This window comes from Diuraphis noxia, unplaced genomic scaffold (assembly GCF_037042655.1).
Source record: "Diuraphis noxia isolate RWA-SAM2 unplaced genomic scaffold, SU_Dnox_SAM2 contig0003, whole genome shotgun sequence".
NCBI classification, from domain to species: Eukaryota; Metazoa; Arthropoda; class Insecta; order Hemiptera; family Aphididae; genus Diuraphis; species Diuraphis noxia.
The window spans coordinates 58,564,382-58,587,446 of NW_028301713.1; the positions used below are offsets into that span (position 1 = coordinate 58,564,382).

The window sequence follows — 23,065 nt, forward strand, 5'->3', positions numbered from 1 at the left end:
TTACAAGCATTCAAAGTTTGAATTTTGACAACATATGTAAAAATCACGAAAATCACGAAAATTCGCAAATTATTTTAAACTAGAAATTCATAAAAGTTTTTCTTTTTAATTCTAAGATTTGAGAATTTAATACAAGGCTCATAATATATTTTTACAATAGCAGTTGAAAAATAAAAGAAATATATTGGCACAATTTTTTTTTACAAGCATTCAAAGTTTGAATTTTGACAACATATGTAAAAATCACGAAAATCACGAAAATTCGCAAATTATTTTAAACTAGAAATTCATAAAAAATTTTCTTTTGAAATCTAAGATTTGAAAATTTTTAATAATCTATAATATATCCTAGACAGATAAACCGTCTTCGCTCAGAATCGTTTTTCGTATACAATGATATAATATCATTGGATTCAAATTTAATTCGATCCATTACAGTAACCCACTTGTAACCTACTGTACAGCAGAGCGAAATCCACGACTTACCCGCCTATTTTTAATTGAGGTAAGTATAAGTAACCTGATTCTGGACGCATAGGATCCAAGTAAAACACACAGCCCAAAATGAAGTCCATAATAAATAAAGTCCAATGATTAGGTACCTTCAGGATTGATCGGTAAAAATAACACACAGTATATTTAGTCCAATCAAATTTAGGTATTTCAACTTTGGTACTACACCAAATTGTATATTGCTTATTACTTTTAACTTAAATTTCAATTATTTTTAAAACGCACAATTTCAATATAATTGATATTAATATGTGGGGATGCCACATTATATTATAACATTTTTAGAAAACTTTTTACGTTCTACATTAATAAACTAAAAAAAATAAGTGCCTATATAAAAATATAACAGGTACATTTACAAATGTACAGTTATCAAACATTTGTTGGTTGGTGAATATTGTATTTGGATAACATTGTCATAGTCAATTTTCAAATAAAGTCAAAGTCAATTAAATGTGTTTTTGGTCGTCTATACCTACTTCTAATGTGGTCATCACCACCTATTAATATAAATTATATTGAAATTGAACGTTTTAAAAATAATTGAAATTTTAAGTTTAAAAAAAGCGATTTGTATTTGGTGATTAAAAATACCTGGGACTAAACGTTTCATGGGTAGCTAAATAAATACTCGAATAATATACTAAGGTATATTATTATTTATTAGTATATGATACTATCCGTGAAATAAGTATACTAGTATACATAATTATTCATGTGGGTCAAATGTCCTATTCAGTATTCTAATAATAGACGGGGACGAAATGTCCGTGGACCATAGACATATTAAGAAATAATATATTCTTAATATGTCTATGCCGTGGACTCGTTTTTTTGACGGGGATGAAACGGTGTGTGCGAAATGTCTTTTTACCATGCTATACATCTAAATATCCAACCACTGCCAATATATTATTTTCTTATATGTTTAGAACTTATACAGGCAATCCGATGTACACATTCTTATCAAAGACTGACTAGGTCATTAATATTATTGTTTATGTTGATTAATGAACAATGACTATAGACTATAGACTATAGTCTTAGTAGTCTTTATAGAGTATAGACGTTAGACTTGAGCAGTTCACGGTAGTGAGACTCACGGTACACATAAGTAAGTAAATATCTGAGGTCTCTAAAATTTTAAATGTTTGTTAAACGTCACTTAATAGTTAACTGCATGTTGTCTGTAACTGTTTTTAGTTCACACAATGTATTATATCATGGTTCTCAATTCTCAAAACTGAAATACATGATGTACCACCTACTAGGAATTAGGAAGTCCAGCCAATGAATTGACAATTTTTCAGATGATGATTTTCTTAAAGGCAATTATACAGACAAAGTATACATTTTAAGGATTCTAATTCAAGTTATAAAAACATTAATATTAAAGTGAATTCTAAAATTAAAAGCTAAAAATGTTATTGTGGGAACCTTAGAGAATTTTATTGATATTTTAATTTATAAATGAGTTATTTGTATGGTCATATTATTATATTGTCTGATATTATGTGATACAGTTTTATTATGGTATATCTAAATGTGTGCGTGGATTGATATTTGTGTCCAAAGTGCTCAGCCCGTTTAGTCATGATAAATATATAAATAAATAACAATGTAAAATATATGTTACAAATTTTAAATACCCATAACTTCATTTAAAAATAAAATATAAATAAATATTTACTTGTAAAACATATTTCTTTCAATTTTGATTCTATGTTAATTCTAATATTAAAGCTAACATTACAAAATTGGATCTGCTGTGCAGATTTGGTTGTTATGTTTACCTTAGGTCTGAGAGAAAATATATGGTGCATTGAAATATTTTAATAAACAAACTTTTAATTTGTAGGTGTTAAAATTTTGTTGAACCAGTATCCAGTTTTAATAGTACAGACAGCTTGAACATATTAATTAAATTGTAAAGAAACACTTAACAAGTATTAAAAATTCAATATTCCGACAATAGAACATTTGGAGTTTGCACTCTCGTTAGCGGTTGTTAACTACTAGCCAATCACAGCAGTCCTATCATCAGAGGCTGCACAGTTTTTCCAAACTTATTTGGAATATGGTAAGTATAGTAATATAATTACTTATGACCAAAATAGCCTATGAAATAGAAAAATAATACAAGTTCACACTGTACCTAATATATTATGCATACAACTACACATATATTAACTATAGTTATATATGTCAGTATGTCATATTGGCAATATACTGTTTGTCCTCCAAGATGTTATCAAAATAAATCAATAACACATAATTTGTGGTAGTTGAGTTACACAATATGATCTATATGGTTACACTTAAAATATATTTACAAGAATTACAATTAAATACATTTGTTTCTTTGTTGTATATAGCAAAAGAGGGGTTCCAAGTTCCAGATAGACCAAGATATCAATGTATAACATGGACACTCAATTAAGTTTTCTTCAGTTCATTTGTATATTTCATCTTTGTCAATTTCAGATGGATGACATACTGAGTGATATTACTGGATAACCATTTGATCATTTTTGAAATTAATTATGATTGTGAGGAATGAAGTATAGACATTAAATTATTGTTAAGATTGTATGAATCAAATTTGTTTAGTAACATGTTATAAATTAAAATTAAATTAAGTTGTGCATTTGTTTAATATTGTAATAAATTAGTAACAGTTATAAAATATATTGGTTTAAATTTATAAAAAATAAAAAATAATTTATTTTTATTTAGAATTAAGCTCACCAGAAACTTAGGTCTTAAGTATTGAAAGTATTATAAAATATTTCAAATATTCATGATATTTTAAATGTCTAACTACATAAATCCGACTCTTTAGTATAATGTGCAAACATTTCTATTTGCTGTCTAATAATTTGTCTTAAATATAACTAATGAGATTTTATATTTAATTTATAATTAATACAACTAATAACTTATCTACCGATAGGTACTACCTTGAATATTCAAATTAAAAATGTTCTTGAGAACTTTGCATGTCAATAGAGATTTGGTTACCAGCTTATTTGTTTTACATTATTAAACATACCATAAATTATTATATTTGTATAAAGGTGTCTACATTATATTTATATGTTTATATAATAGTTTAATGGAATTAATTATGAATGTTATGATGTTAGAAATGTAAATTTTTTTAGTTGTATGCAAGAGACTTATACAGTATTACAATTCACACAATGAACATCTTAATATGTTATTGTAATACATAGTACTTTAATAAAATAAAAAAATCACTTGTGTTTAAAAATTATTTCTAAATATATTTATAACACAGAAAGATATATTATAGGTACTTAGGTACATATTACAGTATCTTTATAGGTATGTATAATGATTTATTTACATTATTTATTCAAGAAATGTATTTTTGTATGGTCCTTTATTTAAGTTTGATAATTTAACCTGTACATAGGCGTGCACAGACATAGCTTGCAGGTGGTCCATTCCTATTTTACAATTAATCACTATATTCGCTACTATTTTTGCCAGCATCCAAAATGTTTTCCTATCCATAATAGTAGAAATGCTTGGCATGGTCTATAAATGCAGATGTACCTAGCAAGCCTATAGATACCTTTTATTATAATATGTTCATGCCTATTGCCTATGATAATTGATAACTATTAAGAAAACAAATTTTAGATATAATTTTTGATTGATTTATTACAAAAGATATACTAAGAGTAACATACTTGAATAAAAAAATAGTTTTCAAGTTTCAGCAGGTGGTGTATTTGCATACCCTGCACCAACCGTGCGCACACATATAGAGCATAAGAGATTAATAATGAATAATAAATTAACAATCTTATATTATGCTTACCTGTTTAAAGCCATTTAACATATAAATCCAATACAAAATACATAAATATAAAGTTTAATTCTATTACTTTTTTTCTTGCTATGTTAATAAACATAATCTAAATACCATTGTAATGTATGATTAAGAAGTTATAAATAAAACTATTTGATGCCATTATATTAAACTCATATGAAACTACTATGTGGACATTAATAAATCATTGTCGATTTATAATTAACCAATTTATGAATAATATAATATTAAACAAAATAAAAATTTAAATATTATTCTATTTGGCGGCCAGCAATACTATAATTTGTTATTTATTCCAAGCTGAACAGATATGACACATTTCTTCCATGATACTGATATAAACCGTTTTTTTTTCTAGTGATATAAACCGTTTTTATTTACTGTCTGGTTACAATATGTCACAACTCTGTGATACCAAAGAACAAACGTGATACTCAATCGCAACTGTTCTATGATCGCAAGAAACTCGGCGGGGGGATCATCTGCCACTTTTCATTGGTCGTTGATTATGCTATGATAATATTATTAATAATAATTTATTATACTACTGTTAATTGTGCATTTTTTTTTTATAGGATCATATTATGCAAATACTATACATTGTAACATAGTATATATAGTAAGTATATAATATGATCTAAATTATAAATAGGCAATAACATTTAATCCAATAAAAACCACGAACTAATATATTTTACTAGTCCATGATAGAACTCAAAAGACGAGAGCTTCGGAAGTATTCTCTTGATCACTATCACAATAATGGTTTTTAGTTTGTTGATAAAATAATGACACAATATTACTATGGGCAATTTGGTGAAATATAAAAAAAATTATAATAGCTGTTATATAAAAAAAAAAAATTAACAATAGTTTCAAAAATCACAAAAATCGGATAGTATATGCTATAGCCTTTAAAAATTTTGGGATATCTCTTTCCCCACTTGAATATTCATCACAGATATTTCTAAATTTACTTTATAACTGCATCTTTGATTTTTTTTTGGTAATGCTCAAATGCTCCCAACGCATATTGAGCTAATTTTGTTTCGTAATTCGCTACCTGCTCCAGTCGGATTTTCGACATTTTCGTTATCAATACCCATATAGATGGATGGCAATGGCTCACTAACTTTGAAAATCTATGATTCCATCCCTTAGTGGCTCAGTTTCATTAGTGGTCCGATCACCATCGTTCATTGTGATATTATGGACATTCCATAGATACGTGAGGTAGAAATAAGGGTGGACAATTCATCAAACGTATGCTATTATCTTGTATCGAATTAATTCTTCTATATGTACATAAGTATTGTCGAAATATTCTAATATAGCTGAACCTTTTTCTGGCATTATAGTTTTTAAGTATATCATTCCTTCAGCTACATCACATAATGGTAAAAATGCTAATGCATACAATTGTCGGCAAAATGCAGACAATTCTTCATCCGTTTTATAATCATTTGTAAATCCCATTTTTTGAATGTAACCTCTACGTGTTCACCTATAATCGTTTTTATTGTATTTATAACTGCTTTTTCGAAATCAACATTTACGTACGTAGGGTCAAGAAAAATATTCTTCTTTGCATATTTTTCCAGTAAACAGTTTAATATTCTCTCGTAAGAACACTGGGTTTTTTAGTGAGTAAGTAATAAACGGCAGTAACAAAAATTATTACTATATTACATAAAGCTGCATAAAACCTTTAGGTGGCAAAGCAAAATTACTGTACCTACATATACCTTTCATCAGACTTGGATAAATTTTCAAGTCCTTATCGTCGGTTGCAAAAATAACTAACCTATCTTCGTGCTTCATCGTCACCATCGTCAACAAAAGTAATCTTTTACTATCCGGATTTCCAGTTGTACAACTCTCCCTCTATATTAGTTCCACTATAGCTGCAGGATGTTTCGTTTTTCTTTGATTACGTATTGTTCGTTTCATTATAGGTTCAGGTGGAACTCTAGCTTGTGATTGTGGGTCTAAAGTCTTCACATTTTCGGCATATATTTCCGCTGGATTCGTTTTAATTTGTTTTACACTTTCTTTCATTTTATATGTACATTTTATGGCATTAATACCTACCCAAAAATCCAATTGAAATTTTATTACCAAATATTTAAAATATCTTTTCTGAACGGTATCAAGTCAATTTTTCGCCGAAAATAGTTCGCGCGACAATTTATCGCGTGACAATTATTCGAATACGACAATATACGTAATATATTGTTCGTAAAAAAAATACATATTTTGTAATCTGTAAAATCTTTAACACTCACACACACACTTATAATCACACACAACACAATAATTGGAAACACGTTTTAAAATAATATCGATAACTTGTCGTTATCGAACATTATAATATGGATTATCTAATGGGTACAAAAATATATATGTCTGATGTCATGTTAAGCTATGATGTAAACCTATTTTGAATTAATAATGTAAGGTAAAAAAATATTTTAATGTTATTTTTAAACCTTTTTTGAATGAATATATTGAACATGTAAACAATGTATGCACAAAAAATTTTCGTATTAGAAAAATTTCCACACAAACATTAGACGCGCCTAGTGCCTACTATATAATTACTATAGGTACAGCAGAGCATGTTCCTAGCTTGAAACTTCATGATTTTTTTGGTACGTTCACATCATATAGTTGGTAAAGGCGGATACACTAAGAAAGGGTTTTCACCCTTTGTTTGAAAAAATTATTCAACCAATTTTGTATTCAAATTTCAATTTTTCTTAGAGATTTTCGGGTTGTCATTGGTCACAGATAATAAATCTATTTATAATTTTGAATTTAAATAAATATAATGAAAAATAATGTGTCTGTTTTCTATAAAAGTTATATCAATATAGAATAATAATATGTATAGATTCATTGAGACTTAAAAGTTGTTAATAACTTATTTTTCCATCCTTATAGAGTATAGTTCACAGTTTCACACGAGTCATCACACACACACATGAATTGTTTTTCAGCTCGCGAAAAAATAATGTTTGTATTTTTACGTTTTACCTTAATTATGATTGCCATTGCCCTCGGGCCATGGTTATATATTATACTACTACGTAATTCGTAGAAATATTGTATTTGCATATTGCATTTATACATTTTTACAAATATATTTATAAAAAAAAAAACATCTTTGGCGCAGGTAACGCTGGGTGGTTGCAACAACGAGATCGTCAAGACAATATTATTATGTAGGTAGGTCATCTGAATCGTCTGATTTATTTATCAACTAGGTATATAGTTTAACCATGAACTAATAAGTAATCAATAGACAATAATACAAATTAGATTTTTGTACAATTATAGATATCGGTAGGTATACCACCTACCTATGACCTATCTTAAAACGGCAACATGGTCGTCGGGTATAATTAATAGGTAACAGTAATAACAATATGCAGACATAAGCATGCACGTTTCATGGTAAGCATGTCAACTGCCATGAATGATGGCCATGGCCATAGTTATTACTAATTTGTAAGATTACACACAATAATAATTCGCCATAAATGAAATAAAATAAAACAACAGCGATAAGTAATAACTGTTTTAAGAAGTAAGTAGTTTATTTAGTTTAAATTATATAAAATCAACATGAATTAAACACCTAAATAATTCATCAAAATCTCGAAAATTTGTCAATTATTTTGAGTTAGAAATTCATAAATCATTTAAATATAAGACTAGTTCTAACTTTTAATAATATCAGTTAAATCGTCATAATGTGTATAGGTACGATTTTTTTAAATAAGCATTTAAAGCTTAAAACTGCTTAAATTTTGACAAACATCATCAACAATTAAATCATCAACAATATTGTCGACTACCCGTAAGGCTGTAAACCGTAGCACTCAACGTGTAAAAATTAGTTTTGATTCTTTTTACTGGGCATTTTTCCTAAACAAAGCACAGCTTACGGGGGAGGGGCACCCCTCCCGGCTCCCTACTGAATCCGTGCCTGACAACGACGTCAATGTCGACACTTTCAAATGCAATTTTTATGCCAAAAAATTAATTCAACCTAATTGAATAATGTATTAGACACCGACCTACTTTATAGGTAGGTACTTTGTACTTATGATGTCTAACATTATAATAAATAATTTTTACAACAAAAATATCATAAATATTATACTTGGTAATAAATTACTAATAATTAATATTAAAGGGTGACAGACCGTCTTGATTATATATCATTGAATTAAAATCTAACATTCTAACCCATCAGTTAGAACGCGACCTATAGGTATTGTATCTAAACATCAGATACCGACATACTGTACAGCAGCAGATCGGTACCCACTTGGATTTTTTACAGTTGCTATTTTATCCTTGATCTTTGTTACCTATTACCTACTGTATTAATGTGTTATAGCCTTATAGGTCAATTTAATTATATTCTGTAACAGTATAGTGTTTACGACGTAACTAAACCGTCTGTCTATACCTGATGGCTGATGGATGATGGCTGTATATAATATATCCCACGGGGCACAGAATAATCAGTGGCGTATTTAATGTGTACGCGCCCCAGGACAAAATCATTTATCCACTCTCCCCCATTACATAAAAAAAAAAATATATATATTATTAAAAATTGTGAAAAATAGAATCTTTTGCCACCCCAAAACATTTGGGGAATTTGCCCCTTTCACCTCCTCCTCACACTTTAATGCACCACTGCACAGAATAGGTAAAACTATAACATGTTAAATATTAACATACCATAGATATAGTATAAGCTTCCATAGCCCAAAATACTATAAATTATATTGTATCATTCTCTGTGTGCCTTGTTTCAAAATGTAGAAAACTAGTCAAATATTATTATAAATTTTTTAATTAGATTTATAACTAAATAACATAATATTATCTATCATCGTATTATTTGTACTGAGATGAATGCTTATAAAATGTATGTTGGATAAATGTATAAAACCCGGATACAGTAATTGAACCGTCAACCATACTAAAATAGTTCTGACAGAAATACAGAATACATAAAAAGACATTTTGAGTACCAATGCTAAATCTGAAATCTTGTGATAACCATAGATAATAAATTGATATCAAAATAGTAAACAATAATAATTGACTTGCAAACGTAATATTTTTGTTTTTATGAAAATTATTCACTGTTTCTTGTAAATATATAATAAATTATGTTAGTATTGTTAGTTACAATATTGTATGTTGAAAATTGAGTAAGGTAGTATTTTATTATAATTTGTTCATTCCACGGAATGGATCCTGTCTTCTGAATGGACACTTTTAATTGGTGAGTTTACACTTTTTTTTAAAACTCTATCAGAAAAAGTAATATTTATTGAATAAATATTTTATTTTTGTCATAGGTATCTGGAGAGAACTTCAGCGTTGCAACAAATCAAACCTATAGGTTTGTACGACCTTTCAAATTTACAGCTGAGATTTTTGTGTCCACAAGACATCAATGAAGTAATTAAAACTATTTACCTACATATTATGTTGATATATTAAATGGTGATTCGTATACATAATACATTATGAATGGCTTTTATAATCAATGAATTAAACTTAAAACCGAGTAATGAAAAAAAAATTAATATTTGATCAATTTGTGCCTGTGTTAATGTCAATTGAATTATGAAATGCTGAAATACATCTTTAACAATATTTTTGATTTGAATAAACATATTCTACAATTAATTGTCTATATAAATATATAATATATTTACATAATGTTTTTTTATTAATATTAAAATAATTAATAACTTTATGTGAAGGCATCCTGAATCATATGTATATATATATATATATATATATATATATATTGTTTGGGGGTGTTGTAGAACACTAAATTTAATCAAAATACTTGCATTAAAAACTCTAAATTAATTAATTTTCTTTTGTGAAATAAAAAATTTCACAAAATGTATATTTTGGTTTATTCCTGATGTAATAATATTCATGTTATTCATGATTAGGGCCTGGAAGTTCATACATTTGTATGTTTTTTTTTGAACCATTAGATTTATTGCTAAGTAAGCTAGAAATGCATATCAAGACACTACGAAAAACATATCAAAAGTTTATAGTGCATATTTATTGGTTTTTAAATTTTAGAGCATATTTCTTAATTTTACAATTTTTTAGAGCATATTTTATAATTTATAAAGATACAGTATAAAAATTTATAAAAAATTTGAATAAGTTATTGAAAAGAATCTGGGCTTTATTAAAACACTATCCAAAATTATGCTGGGAGAAGAAATTACATTAGATAATTTACCTAAAGATTTTTCATGTGATGATATAATATATTTTAAATACGCACCAATTTCTTCGGTTGACGTGGAGCAGAGCTTTTCGGTGTACAAAAATATGTTGGCAGATAACAGGTGGTCGTTAGTATTTAAGAATTTATCAAAATCTTTGATTGTAAATTTTAATGTTTAAAAATGTATATAAATTAATGAAATAATGTTTATTTTTGTAAATTAATTAATGAAACAATGTTTTTTTTGTAAATTTTAAATTTTGTAATTGAAATAAAAATGTTTTCTTCCTCATATTTATAAATTTAAAAAAAATATTTAAAATAAGCATATTTAAACGCATATATCAAGATTTTTAAGTGCATAAATGCATACATATTTCGGTAGTTTTTAGTGCATAAACTTCCGGGCCCTATTCATAATATATATGTTCAGTTTTTTCATTTGCAATGCAAATTAACTAACTAAACTTATATGTATTAATGTTTTTAATGTATTCTTTAAAATCCTAACATTTATTTTTCATTTGTGTTTTCAGTCATGTTTTTTGTTATAATAATTTTGTATGGACATTTATTAAGATAATGTGAGCATTAATAATATAGTAATAAAATATATAATATATGAAGTACAAAAGTAAATTTTTTTAAATTACTTGTATAAATTTCTTCGTCTATTAGTACTATTACTATGTCAGTTTTCATATTACGAAGAATGCTTCTTATGAAGATTAAATATCTATTATATTACTAATATTATTGCAGGTGAACGCTTTGTGTGTTGATTGTTTTCCTGTGGAATACCCTAGATCATGGTATGAAGACATTACATCAAATCCAAAGTTTTATACTTTAGCTGCTATACATAAATCTGCTATTATTGGCATTATAGTAGCTGAAATCAAATTATATATAAAATTAACTCCTAAGGTAGAATTATGATTTAATATTTTTTTCATCAATTATTGTTAAATTTATTTTATGCATCAATAACTAATTGATTTATATGTGTATATGTACTATAGGAAAGGGAAATAGTTTCACCATCTGCAGGAAAATTTACTCAAGTTGGATATATCTTGAGTTTAGGTGTTAGTAAAGCATATAGACGAAACGGCATAGCGTCATTGTTGTTAGATAATCTTATATCGCATTTGACTTCTGCAGAATCTCAAAACTGTAAGGCAATTTTTTTACATGTACTTTCTAGCAACTCATCTGCAATTGCTTTTTATGAAAGAAAGAGTTTCAGGTAAAATTGTATTAATTAAATTATAAAACAAATGTATTAGTATAATTTTACCCATATGTTTATTGAATATACTTTGTATAATATAGGTTACATTCATTCCATCCTTATTATTATATGATTAACGGAATTAACAAAGATGGATTTGCATATGTGCTGTATATAAATGGAGGACACCAACAATGGATGATCTTATATCCTTTTAAACAAAAATTAATAGTGAATATTTATACTTTTAGTGAACATAATACAATCATTGGCGTGCAGTGATCTTTTTGGTAGGGTGGGCCAAACCAATTATGATTAAGACACTTTAAGAGCTTAGGATATTTCATAAATTCTGTTTCCAAATTTTTCGGTATTCATGTCGTATACGGTCTACCATCCGTTTCTACACGTTCAGCTTGTCGTCTACTACGCATGCGGTCTACCACATAGTTTAAAATATGAATACATTAATGTAGGATTACAATATCTTTATTAATGTAGAATTTCATTATAATATTTAATAAAACAAAAAAATATATAAAAATATGTAGATAAATTTAATTAGTATTTGTATTAAAAATTAACTGACAAAAAATGTAAAATTATATAGAGATATGCATTAATCAATTTAAATTAGGTACAATATTATTTCAAATCTCTTAAAAAACAATCAAATGTGTTGTCATTCTTGTTTTTTAGACGCCACCATTGTTCCGCCAAATATGAGGGCAGCAATGATGGATATGTGCCATGCATTTCTTTAATAATTCAAAGTTTTAAATCAAAAAAATATATATATATACGTGACAGTAGACTGCATATGACATGTAGAAACATACGTGGTAGACAACAAGTGTTCGGTAGACCACATGCGACATGAATACCAATTTTTCAATGCTTGTAGTTAATTACTATCATTGAAAATTGTAATTTGTAAGTTTATTATTAAAGTTTCATGTTAACAATTTATCAAGTTGCAATATGTATAACAAGTACAGTATGGCTCCCAGGGTGGACCTGGCCCACTCTATAAGCACGCCTATGCATGTGATACATGAACACATAAAATATATTTTAACATCTTACCTAGGGGATGGCTTGTCCGATTTTGATAAATTTTTATTATTGTGAATTATGTTTGCTAGTAAAGCGTCATCAAACACAATTATACATAATTTTTGCTTTGATATTGATACTAAAAAATTGTTTGAAACTAAAAGTTGGTGTGTTTAGTATGTTTATGATAATGTGACTGTTTTATGATAGAACAAATGTTGGTAAATTATTTCAGGATTTATTGGTTTAGCAATTAGTATTTTTATTTAGAATCATAATCAAAAAAACAATTGCATTTTTTTATAGTGTCATTTAATTCTAAACATTTTTGCTATTTCATATTATGTGTAACAGATATTTTTGAATACAAATTTTGTGTAAAGTGATACATTTGATTATATAATGAATTTTTGAATTCATGAAATGTGATGGACTGTCATCACATAAATTAAATTTGAAAGTGATTTACATGTTATATTAATTTGAAATTTGTATACTTCTAAAGCATTAGTAAATGGTAGATCAATACGAGTTAAGGTTCTACATTATAATATGAACAATTGTGATTAACAGGAATTGCAGAGGCACAACTTTTAATTTTGCGTATAAATCTGACTTTTTTGGAACGATTTGGTCTTAACAATTTCATTTAACCTTATTTACTATCTCAAGTTTTAATTTTAAAGCGACTATCAATAAATCGCAGGGGTAAATCTTCAATAAAATTGTTATTTTATTATAGCTATTATAGTTATTTTATAATGTACCTATACAGTCATTTTTTGGAAAATATTAATTTAACCTACCATTGTAATAAAAAAAATAAATTATGTATAAGTTATAATATTATAATATTATAAATAAAACTGAATAAAATAAACATAAGAAATATTGCAATTTTGGTAATTCTACTATAATAATACAGAGGGAGTATAGTTGTCTTGCACAAAACAGTTTTTGGTATGTATGTCATTTGTAAGATGGAGATAACATATGTGGGTGTAGTGTGGTCTTAAAGACCAAGGCTCTTGGCGTCTCAACAGTTTAATCTGTTAAGTAGTTTGGCATTTTACTAGCCTGCAGTGGTTTTCTATTACATATAGTTTGGTGAATTTTCTTTTTCTAAACAGTCATGTGCCTAAAGAATGCCGTTTTATTCTGCTTGGCCACTCCAATCACTCTATCAATAGATGATTAATTTGTTTTAAATAAATTCTGAATAGTATTTTGAAATGTGTTTTCTCCATCTATATGTAATAAGTAGATCCCTACATTTTAGTTAACACTGAGTATTATTTAATATAATTTAGTGTTTTATAATATTTTCCTTAATTTATATGAATACTGATATTTTGAAGTATATTTATACTACAGTTTGTGAATTGGGTGTTGTCAGATGGACAATTAGCAAAGCTCGAAAAGCTGCTAGACGCTTTTGGCCAAGAATTAGACGAATTGCTTCACAGAATACCAGTACTATTATGATTGACTGTAGCTGAGATATATTAATATAACATGAATATTTCAAATTCTATCTGCCAATCAGTTGATACATTAAGCGTATACATTAAATTTTTAAGGTTACTCTATTATAACCTCACCTTTTGTCTTCTTATTATTTATTAATACTGTTGTAGTAACAGGAACATTATACACTAAGTTGATTAAGTTGTTCATATTCAACAAAGTAAATATCTTATACAAATATATTTTTTAAGGTCATTAAATTACTATCGGACAAAGAATGGAACAATATTTTTGGAGCTAATAAATTTACTTGCTTATACTTAATTATACTTACTGATTACTTCCAAACTATTGCAGTTTATCATTTTTTATACAGCAATAATAATTCTAATTAAAAAAAAAAAAAGTGTGCCTATAAATTTAAAGATTTTACTATGAATTTTTCTACCATAGTATTTGTGTCAAAACTATTGTATAACTACCAATTTTAGGAATTTCATAAAACATTCACCCTTAATTTTATAATCTTAACAATCTAAAATTATAAATATTTATCTTCCTTTTTTGGTTTAAGTTATTACAAACTTGTTAAGTGATTTTTTTATTAATTATTTTTACAATTCTTAAAAAAGAACGTGTTCCTTTTTAAAAATATCTAGTCACTTCATTAAAATGATGCCTAAGATACAACACATATGTACCTTTTTATTAATTCTATGTTTACTGACCATTATATTTTTTCTGTTGTTATAATTTTTTTTCTCAAAAATTTATCATGTTTAATAAACTTTAATTTTATTGACTATTATATGTTTATTTTTAGTTATTATTTTTAATATATTCATGTATTGGTTTTTTTCTTTTAAATTATTTTTTGTTATTATTTTATTTTATAGTTTAAAATATAAAGTAAATAAATCTTTTTTTATCAGAGCATTTGAACAAGGATGAAGATCTATTTATTTTGTACATGCTTATTTTATTGTTTTCTTGTTAATTATTTTTATATTGTTTTCATCTAACTTATTAAAATTCCTTTTTAACATTTGAACTTTTTTGAATGAAATTAAAATGTATTAAACATAATTATGTTTATAACTTATTAGTAATATATTTAACTGTTAAAACTATATATCTTCTTGGAATTTATTAATTATAGAAACTATGTAATAAATAACTTTTAAAATGAAATATATCTGTAAGAAACTCAACTATTTCATTTTCATTTGTTTTCATTTGTTTTTCTTTGTTCTTATATTATTATGAAATTGACCTCAGATATTTAACTGAGCGGGTAATAGTGCTTTTTACCTTTTAGATTTTTAGTTTTACCACAGATGACCCCCTCCCCCTTCCCTCCCAAGAATTTACCCCAGATTACACCCGTGGTTATTCTAATATAGTACAACACTATACTACTATGTAACAATTTCCATTTATTATAATAAACTGATAAGAATGTGAAGTCAACAATTCTTGTACTCAGGATAAAAGACGATTAATAAAGTTAATCTACATCTAGACACCAAATTACTGCACTCAATGGCCTGTTAACTGATTTTGCCAGTTACTTTCAGTCTGTTAACTAACTGCTATGGATTTTTTTTGTTCTTCGTATTTTTTACTCAATTACAATTTTACAATAAGCTCTTAGTTTAATTTGCAACATAGGTATTGAAATTTGATTATAACTTACTAAATATCAGTTATTAATTTTATTTTAAAGCGTTAATTATATTTGAAGTGGAGTAATCTTGACAAATTTGAAAATATCAATTAGTAAGATATGATTCCATTAATACATTAATAGGAATAGTGTAAAAGGAAGAATTTTACAAAGTTTAAATAAGCCCTTCATGCCAGATTATGTCAAAAGCTTGACAGATGTTCTAAAAAAGTAAAAAGGCACAATAGAGTAGCATTTGATTTCGAGTGAAGTAGAGATTGCAACAACTACTCTATAGACCTGATGCACCATACTGTGTTTAGCTCTAAAACAAAGTTGAGGAGATGGGAGTATATTGTTTGATATTGTGTTTGGAGCAATATGTTTGAGAATTAATATTTCGCAAATTTTTGAGAAGTATGGAAATTAATGCTGGCATTCTTTCATTTAAATTGTTCAATATTTATGATTCTTATAAACCTTCTGCACAACATACACTTATTACTGATTATGCTGACAACAGTTGTTATACTATGATCCAATAATTACCTCAAAAAAATTACAATCCCAATTAAACCTTCTTTCTGAATTGTACACAAAATTTCAAATTAAATTAAACAATAACAAATCTGTTCATACGATTTTCACTTGAGGACACAGCCTTTACCCAATTATACCTAAAAATTATCTACTTATCCCTTCTATTGACATTGTTAAATACTTAGGGATAAACTTAGATAAAAAACTAACATGGCAAAATCATATTTAGAAAAAAATTAATTCTCAATGTCCATTCCCGTTCTTTAAAAATATTAATCTCAAAAAATAAGTTCTCAACTCTAAAAACTAAATTACCAATATAGGAATAAATCTTTTCTGAAACCCTTACGAATCCATATAGAATCCAACTATAAGGTTCGACAAAAAAATCCATTCTAAACAAAACTCAGGCAAATATTCCTCAATTATATTATTTAGTTGAAAATAACCTGTTATTTTTCTACGTGAACGAAATAATTAATTTGAGCATATTTTGAAATACACAGTATGTATTTAGTGTAAGAAAATCTAATAATATCATATTTATTTTATTGTAAATTAATTGATAAAAAATTACACACATTGGATCCAAAACTAAATTTATTTAATAAATTACTTTAACTTTAAAGTTTCCATTTTAGATAACAATGAATATACATTTTAATTCATATGAGAAATGAGGAAAGCTTGTTTTTATAATATATATATATAAATTTTTTATTTCTAATACAAGAATAAATGAGTATAATATTATATTGTGGTACTAATTTAAAAAGTAACATTTTTCTTAATCAATAATCACAATCGAATTATCAATAAATCTATTAACCCAAATTGAGTTAACTACAATATAAAGGGTGGGAAGGGAGCAAGTGTACATATTTAAAGCAGCAGATAGCAACTTTTTTTGTTAAGTGACCTCTCAAATTATACTAGAAACATTTTACATTACATATATTGTATACACACAATACTTTTTTAAATTTTTGTTAAATTATTTATGACTCCCCTATTAAAATTTTAAGATTCCCAGATTGCATATCATTAATTTAAAATTACTCTGGTTAGCCAACAGCTTCTGATGTAGTAAATAGTGGTACATGAAACTACTAGCAAAAAATAGGGTAGAACTTGAAGGAGTAATATAATGAACCAAATACTGATGTTTATAGACAATATAGTAATATAATTAGTTCTATACATTATTAAATGGGTCTTGGTATTTATTTTATAGTCACTTAGACTTAGTCACTCATTAATAAATTTGAAAACTTATAATCATAGGACAATTAGTAACCAATATAACAGTATATTATCTTAAATAGCAGGCAGTGGTTCTAATGTGTATTTAATCTTATGAACATACGCTCATTCAAATCAAAATATTTTTAAAAAAACTATAATTATCCAGAACCACAGTAAAATACATAATATTTATAATAATGGTACATCTTTCAACCATTTTAATATTTCTGGAGTATAGTAAGTCACAATCACATCACCACCTAAAGCATAAATTAAAATTAGAGTAAGAAATTAGTTATAAAAAATAAAATAAAATTTACCAGCTCGCCGCATACTTCTTAAAATTTCAATTAAACCCTCTTTTAATTGTACTACACCAGCTTGTGCAGCATGATATAACATTGCATATTCTCCAGACACCTTAAATAAAATAGACATTATTACAATATCCTGTATTGAAATTAAAAATGAGATTTACCTGATAAATAAATATTGGTATATTTGGATGTTTATCCTTAACTTTCCTTACTATGTCTAAGTACATCATACCAGGTTTTACCATAGTCATATCACAAGATTCAGAGATATCTCTATCCTAAAATAATATACAAAGGAAATTATCAATTTTTTTTTAAGTTTAATAGGTACAATATTCACTATGATAAAACTGCACAATTCAAATTTGAATAAATACATATATTTGCAGTTTAAAACATTTTTGTTAAATAAAATATTCTTAAACTGACAATTGCTTATTTACTTTTCATATTTACTTATTCATAAGAAATAATCTGAACTTATAGAATTTACTGTAATCAACTGTTAAAAAAATAACAGTATTTAAGACATTTTTGAATTTAGTATACATATGTAATGTGTATAATGCACTAATACACAAATTACATACCTATTTTATAATCAATGAAAAACAAGATACAAAGATTCTTTATAATTTAAGGCCCTGGTTAATTCAATGAAATTTATTACATAAATTAACATATGGCTAGTATTATCTAATGTACAGAAACAAGTAACCAGAATCCAGATTACTATCCACATGGTCTGCAAGTGTTCTTGATCAATTCTATTACGGGGACTAAGCCCCCAAAAACTCTCTCCCAATCACAACCAATACTACTTACCACCACTCTTTCTGCAATACTTGAACTTCCAACAGGAATTTGATAAGATGATCGATTACTAAAACTTGGTGCACAATTTGCAGCATCTCTGAATGGTCCATAAAATACAGAACAAAATTTTGCAGAATACGATAAAACACTTACTCGACTCAACAAATTCTCTTTCATTAAGCTCTGTTTAATAGCTGTTACATGCCCATCCATCATACAAGATGGAGCCACAATATCTGCACCTATAAATAACATCAAATGGCTTTATTTAATGATCATACAACAATAAATAGTATAAAATGTTTTACTTTTACTAATTCTCATTGTAATACATAATGTTTCATGAATAATGAGTACTAAATAAGTACTCATCTTAGACAACTAATTGGCTATGTAGCTATGAAGCTGGAAATAATTAATTAAAAATAATAAAAGATTTTTTCTCCAAACTTATGTAAAGAATAATAAAATACAATTTTAAAACAATTGCTATGAGTGTATTTAATCTAGAAATTTTAAAATACATAATATTGAAGGTCAAATCGAATTTTTCTTTAAATTAATTAACTCTAACAGTACTTTACATACTTTTAATCGAACCGGAACCAAACCAAACTCTCCAAATATTTCATCAAAACTCAAACCGAACATTAAAAATGTAAAAATTGGATATTATTTAAAACTTAATATTTCACTGGTTGAATTACAGATCTGAATTTGAGGTATTTGGTTCAGTTAGGTTTGCTTCGAAAATCAAGCAGTTCGTAAAATCTTTATTTTAAATATAACTTTTTTTAGTATTTTATTAATACCTATCTAAAACCATAATATTTTTAAAAAATTTTCAAAGATTTTGTAGATTAAAAAGGTGTAAGAATGGCTGACTAAAGTTTAATAAATTTACATTATAATAAATTAATTACCAGCAAGAGCATATGACAATGCTATTTCTCCTATCCTGTTTATGCTTTTTATGTTGTCTATTTGCTGGTTTTCAACGATCCCACAATGTCCATCAGATGAGTATGGACATAAACATACCTTGAACCAAAATACATAAATAACAACTAAACCAATATTTTAAAGTGTTATATAATGTAAAACATTGGCCTAGAACTTAGTATATTCATGTTGATTAATGAAGGAAATGGAAGATTCTGATGGTTGAATTTGTAGGTTGGAGCAAAAAGAAGAAACAATCATTATAAATTAAGAATCCTTATTGTATATAATGCTTTATTGAATACTAAAATAAAATATTCATCTCATTCTCTAAAACCGTATTTAATGATGTGAAATTTAGTTTTTAATTTGAATATTATAAATTGATGATTTAGAAATAGGTCGATTGTAGTTATAGACGTAATAGTATCAAAACAAAATCAGAAATTCTATGATAATTTGAATATTTAGTATCTAAAAATATTTGTTAAGGTATACTTAATATGTTTTATCAATACAGAGTTGTGATTAATGAACTACAGAATGTAAGTTCACATTATAAGTTAAAGAAAAAATTATCTAGAATTAACATTACTGAAATCACTTGTCAGTATATCTACAATGTGTACAGAATATTTACTTACATCACAAGCTATTACAAGATTTGGGTACCATTTCTTTAACAATGGTAAAGCTTGAATAACTGGATTTTCAAGAGAATCGGCATGTGTTCCACATTGATCCTTTTATTAAAAAAAAAAAAATTATTAATATTCTTGCATAAAATTATTTAAAAAACTAACAAATTACTTTTGATAACTTATTAATCACACCAAAAATTAAGATAGATTTCAATCCTGACTCAACAATTGGATCCAACATGGCTTTGACATGGTTTATTCCTTGTCGATAAATACCTGGCATAGATTTTATTTCTTCTCTTACATCCTTTTCATCTCTAATAGACATAAATTTAAATTATTCCAAAATCAAGGTTGGTTTAAATCTAAAACGCAGGTACTTACAAAATAAAAATAGGATACATCAAATTTAAAGGAGTAATTTGAGTGTTTTGACACTGCCATTGTCTGAGAGTGTCGTTAAAATATCCACTCTGGATAACTTTATTTGTATAACTCATTTTGTAAAATCCCACACGGTAAAACAAGAACCAAAAAATTAAAATTCGGCGAGACGTACACTGTTCTAGTGTTCTAATTATTTATGTAAATAATTATCAAATCAGTGAAGACTGATGAATGATGATATTACTTAAATTAGTAATTATATGAACCTAAATTAATTTTACAATATTTCTCTGTGTTCATTGGAGTGTTTAACGATCGCTAGTAATTTTAAGTATCATATTATTAATGATACACAATTTAAATTATTATGGTGATAGTTAGTAGTTACATTCATTATTTTAGTCATGATTTATTCTTATTTCTTAAACCTTGAGTTGTCACTCGTCACTCGTGAGTCGTGACACGAAACGACGAATCGACGTAACCAGACAGGCTATCACAAATTCACAAATGACTTATCAGTTATACCACAGATTATATAAAAGTTATTATAAAGTGAAATTAAAAAAGTGATAAGTTTAATTCAACTACCACGATATAATATGATAAAATAATATACTATACACTGAATCATAATAAAATAAATGTTATTAGATACTTATTTACTTATTTAGTGATTTCATCATGCACTAAGATTAAGTAGTCACTAGTCACTACACTTGCTAGAAACTATATAAAAAAAAATACTTATTTAGTGCCGAAACTACGTAGTATTTTTCTTTTCGTTATTAGACCTTATTCATTAATTTATTGCAGTTCTTTGTGATTTGCTATCGTAACTTATTTCTTTCAGTTCCTAATATTGTCTTTTACTCCTATCCGTAGGTCATTTATTTATTCTCTATTTCTATAATTCTGTTCTTGGTCTTCCTCTTCCACTGTGTCATTCAATTATTGTGTTTAGACTAAATTAGACCTTAATAATATCAAATATGTACCCTAACATATTATCTCATCTGATTGAATACTTTTAAGGGACGGATACAGATCTCTGATTACTGATTTAGTCAACAATAATTTATTGTAAAGCATTAAGTAAATAAAGCAATATATTAATCTATGATCGTGTACAGACTACAGTACGTCAGTGAAGTTGCGGAACCAAAGCAGTCAAGGGGACTATTTTTTCGGACAACTAGTGATAAGAAACCTTGTATGTTGGGTTGCTTTTCATTGCATTTCAGGTGGCCGTACCATTGCATCGATACCATAAAGGGCATAAAGTAATAATATCACAGACTATATCATTACCACGACAATTATATTCAATAACCGAACATATTATTTAATATTTTCATAATAACTGAAAGGTTAGGTTATAATGGTTATACATTTAAGATTGCTCTAAAGACCATGACGAAATAATTTCGTCATGCTAAAAATTAAAATAGTGAAATCTAAATTAAAAGTTTAAAGACATCGTTTGTTAGAATTGAACTGTTGAAGTATTAAAAACATCACATTCTACGGAAATATTCAAATATATATGTATTATGTATATTACCTATTGTCTACTATACTGTTTATAAATTGTTGATGTGTCTGGAAACTCGATTGTCATGTGTAAATGTCGTTGAAATGATTATCGACCATCGACATTAGATTCAGAAAGGAATTAGAAATGTATTGATTTTACTATGTATTTTTGAGTCTGTCATCACGTTTTAGTAGAAGAAATAATGTTTTGATTTTAGACTTCATCCACTCTTTGAAAAGGAAAATTGTTGGTATTTTAGGATGGGGGGGGGGGGGGTAAACATTTCAAATATTTTTCAAAAGCGTCTGGAAAAACCCTAAAAAGTAACGAAAAAACAGGAGTTTTTACGCATAATCTGTGACAAAATTACTATAACTCAAAAACAAATCACTGTAATTACTTGAAATTTTCACCAATTGTTTATAATAATCAAGAATGATATCTATTTACGATTAAGTTTTAAAACTATTTTTACTTTTTTAAAGCTATTTAAAAATTAAACTTAGTGAATTCAATTGTCTATAATTCACTAAGTTTAATTTTTAGATTC

The 23,065-nt window shown here is 26.6% G+C and overlaps 2 protein-coding genes, 1 long non-coding RNA gene and 1 pseudogene across 5 annotated transcripts; 2 read left to right on the forward strand and 2 right to left on the reverse strand.

Moving 5' to 3' along the window:
- The first annotated feature begins 1,388 nt into the window (after positions 1-1,388).
- On the forward strand, positions 1,389-3,614 carry LOC149057593 (uncharacterized). 3 transcript variants are annotated; one of them, XR_016190929.1, is made up of 4 exons: positions 1,389-1,627; positions 1,717-1,885; positions 2,372-2,593; positions 2,889-3,614. It is a non-coding gene; the product is annotated as an uncharacterized LOC149057593 (long non-coding RNA). The 3 variants fall into 3 exon arrangements; XR_016190928.1 differs by having other exon boundaries at positions 1,401-1,627; positions 1,717-1,841; XR_016190927.1 differs by having other exon boundaries at positions 1,402-1,627; positions 1,717-1,858.
- Positions 3,615-5,232: 1,618 nt separating this feature from the next.
- Positions 5,233-6,433, reverse strand: LOC149057594 (uncharacterized; annotated as a pseudogene).
- Positions 6,434-9,477: 3,044 nt separating this feature from the next.
- On the forward strand, positions 9,478-15,638 carry Naa60 (N-alpha-acetyltransferase 60). Its single transcript, XM_015516583.2, has 6 exons — positions 9,478-9,686; positions 9,763-9,865; positions 11,430-11,594; positions 11,690-11,916; positions 12,003-12,107; positions 14,303-15,638. The coding sequence occupies exons 1-6, from the start codon at positions 9,670-9,672 to the stop codon at positions 14,454-14,456; spliced, it is 771 nt and encodes a 256-aa protein (XP_015372069.1). The 5' UTR covers positions 9,478-9,669; the 3' UTR covers positions 14,457-15,638.
- Positions 15,639-18,013: 2,375 nt separating this feature from the next.
- On the reverse strand, positions 18,014-21,501 carry Pbgs (Porphobilinogen synthase). The gene is made up of 8 exons (XM_015508955.2): positions 20,976-21,501; positions 20,761-20,908; positions 20,595-20,693; positions 19,932-20,049; positions 19,018-19,250; positions 18,354-18,470; positions 18,196-18,295; positions 18,014-18,135 (listed from the first exon to the last, which is right to left on the reverse strand). Exons 1-8 carry the CDS (start codon positions 21,089-21,091, stop codon positions 18,065-18,067), a joined length of 1,002 nt encoding a protein of 333 aa, XP_015364441.1. The 5' UTR covers positions 21,092-21,501; the 3' UTR covers positions 18,014-18,064.
- Positions 21,502-23,065: the final 1,564 nt, after the last annotated feature.

What these genes read in the sequence shown, in the direction of transcription:
- Naa60 (XM_015516583.2), top strand. An exon ending in TATGAAAGAAAGAGTTTCAG is followed by an intron (nt 11,917 to 12,002) that starts GTAAAATTGTAT and finishes TGTATAATATAG; the next exon opens with GTTACATTCATTCCATCCTT. An exon ending in CACCAACAATGGATGATCTT is followed by an intron (nt 12,108 to 14,302) that starts ATATCCTTTTAA and finishes TTATATGAATAC; the next exon opens with TGATATTTTGAAGTATATTT.
- Pbgs (XM_015508955.2), bottom strand. Translation starts at nt 21,091, where the DNA reads ATGAGTTATACAAATAAAGTTATCCAGAGTGGATATTTTAACGACACT. An exon ending in ATCTTGTAATAGCTTGTGAT is followed by an intron (nt 20,050 to 20,594) that starts GTAAGTAAATAT and finishes TTTTGGTTCAAG; the next exon opens with GTATGTTTATGTCCATACTC. An exon ending in AAGAAGTATGCGGCGAGCTG is followed by an intron (nt 18,136 to 18,195) that starts GTAAATTTTATT and finishes TTTATGCTTTAG; the next exon opens with GTGGTGATGTGATTGTGACT.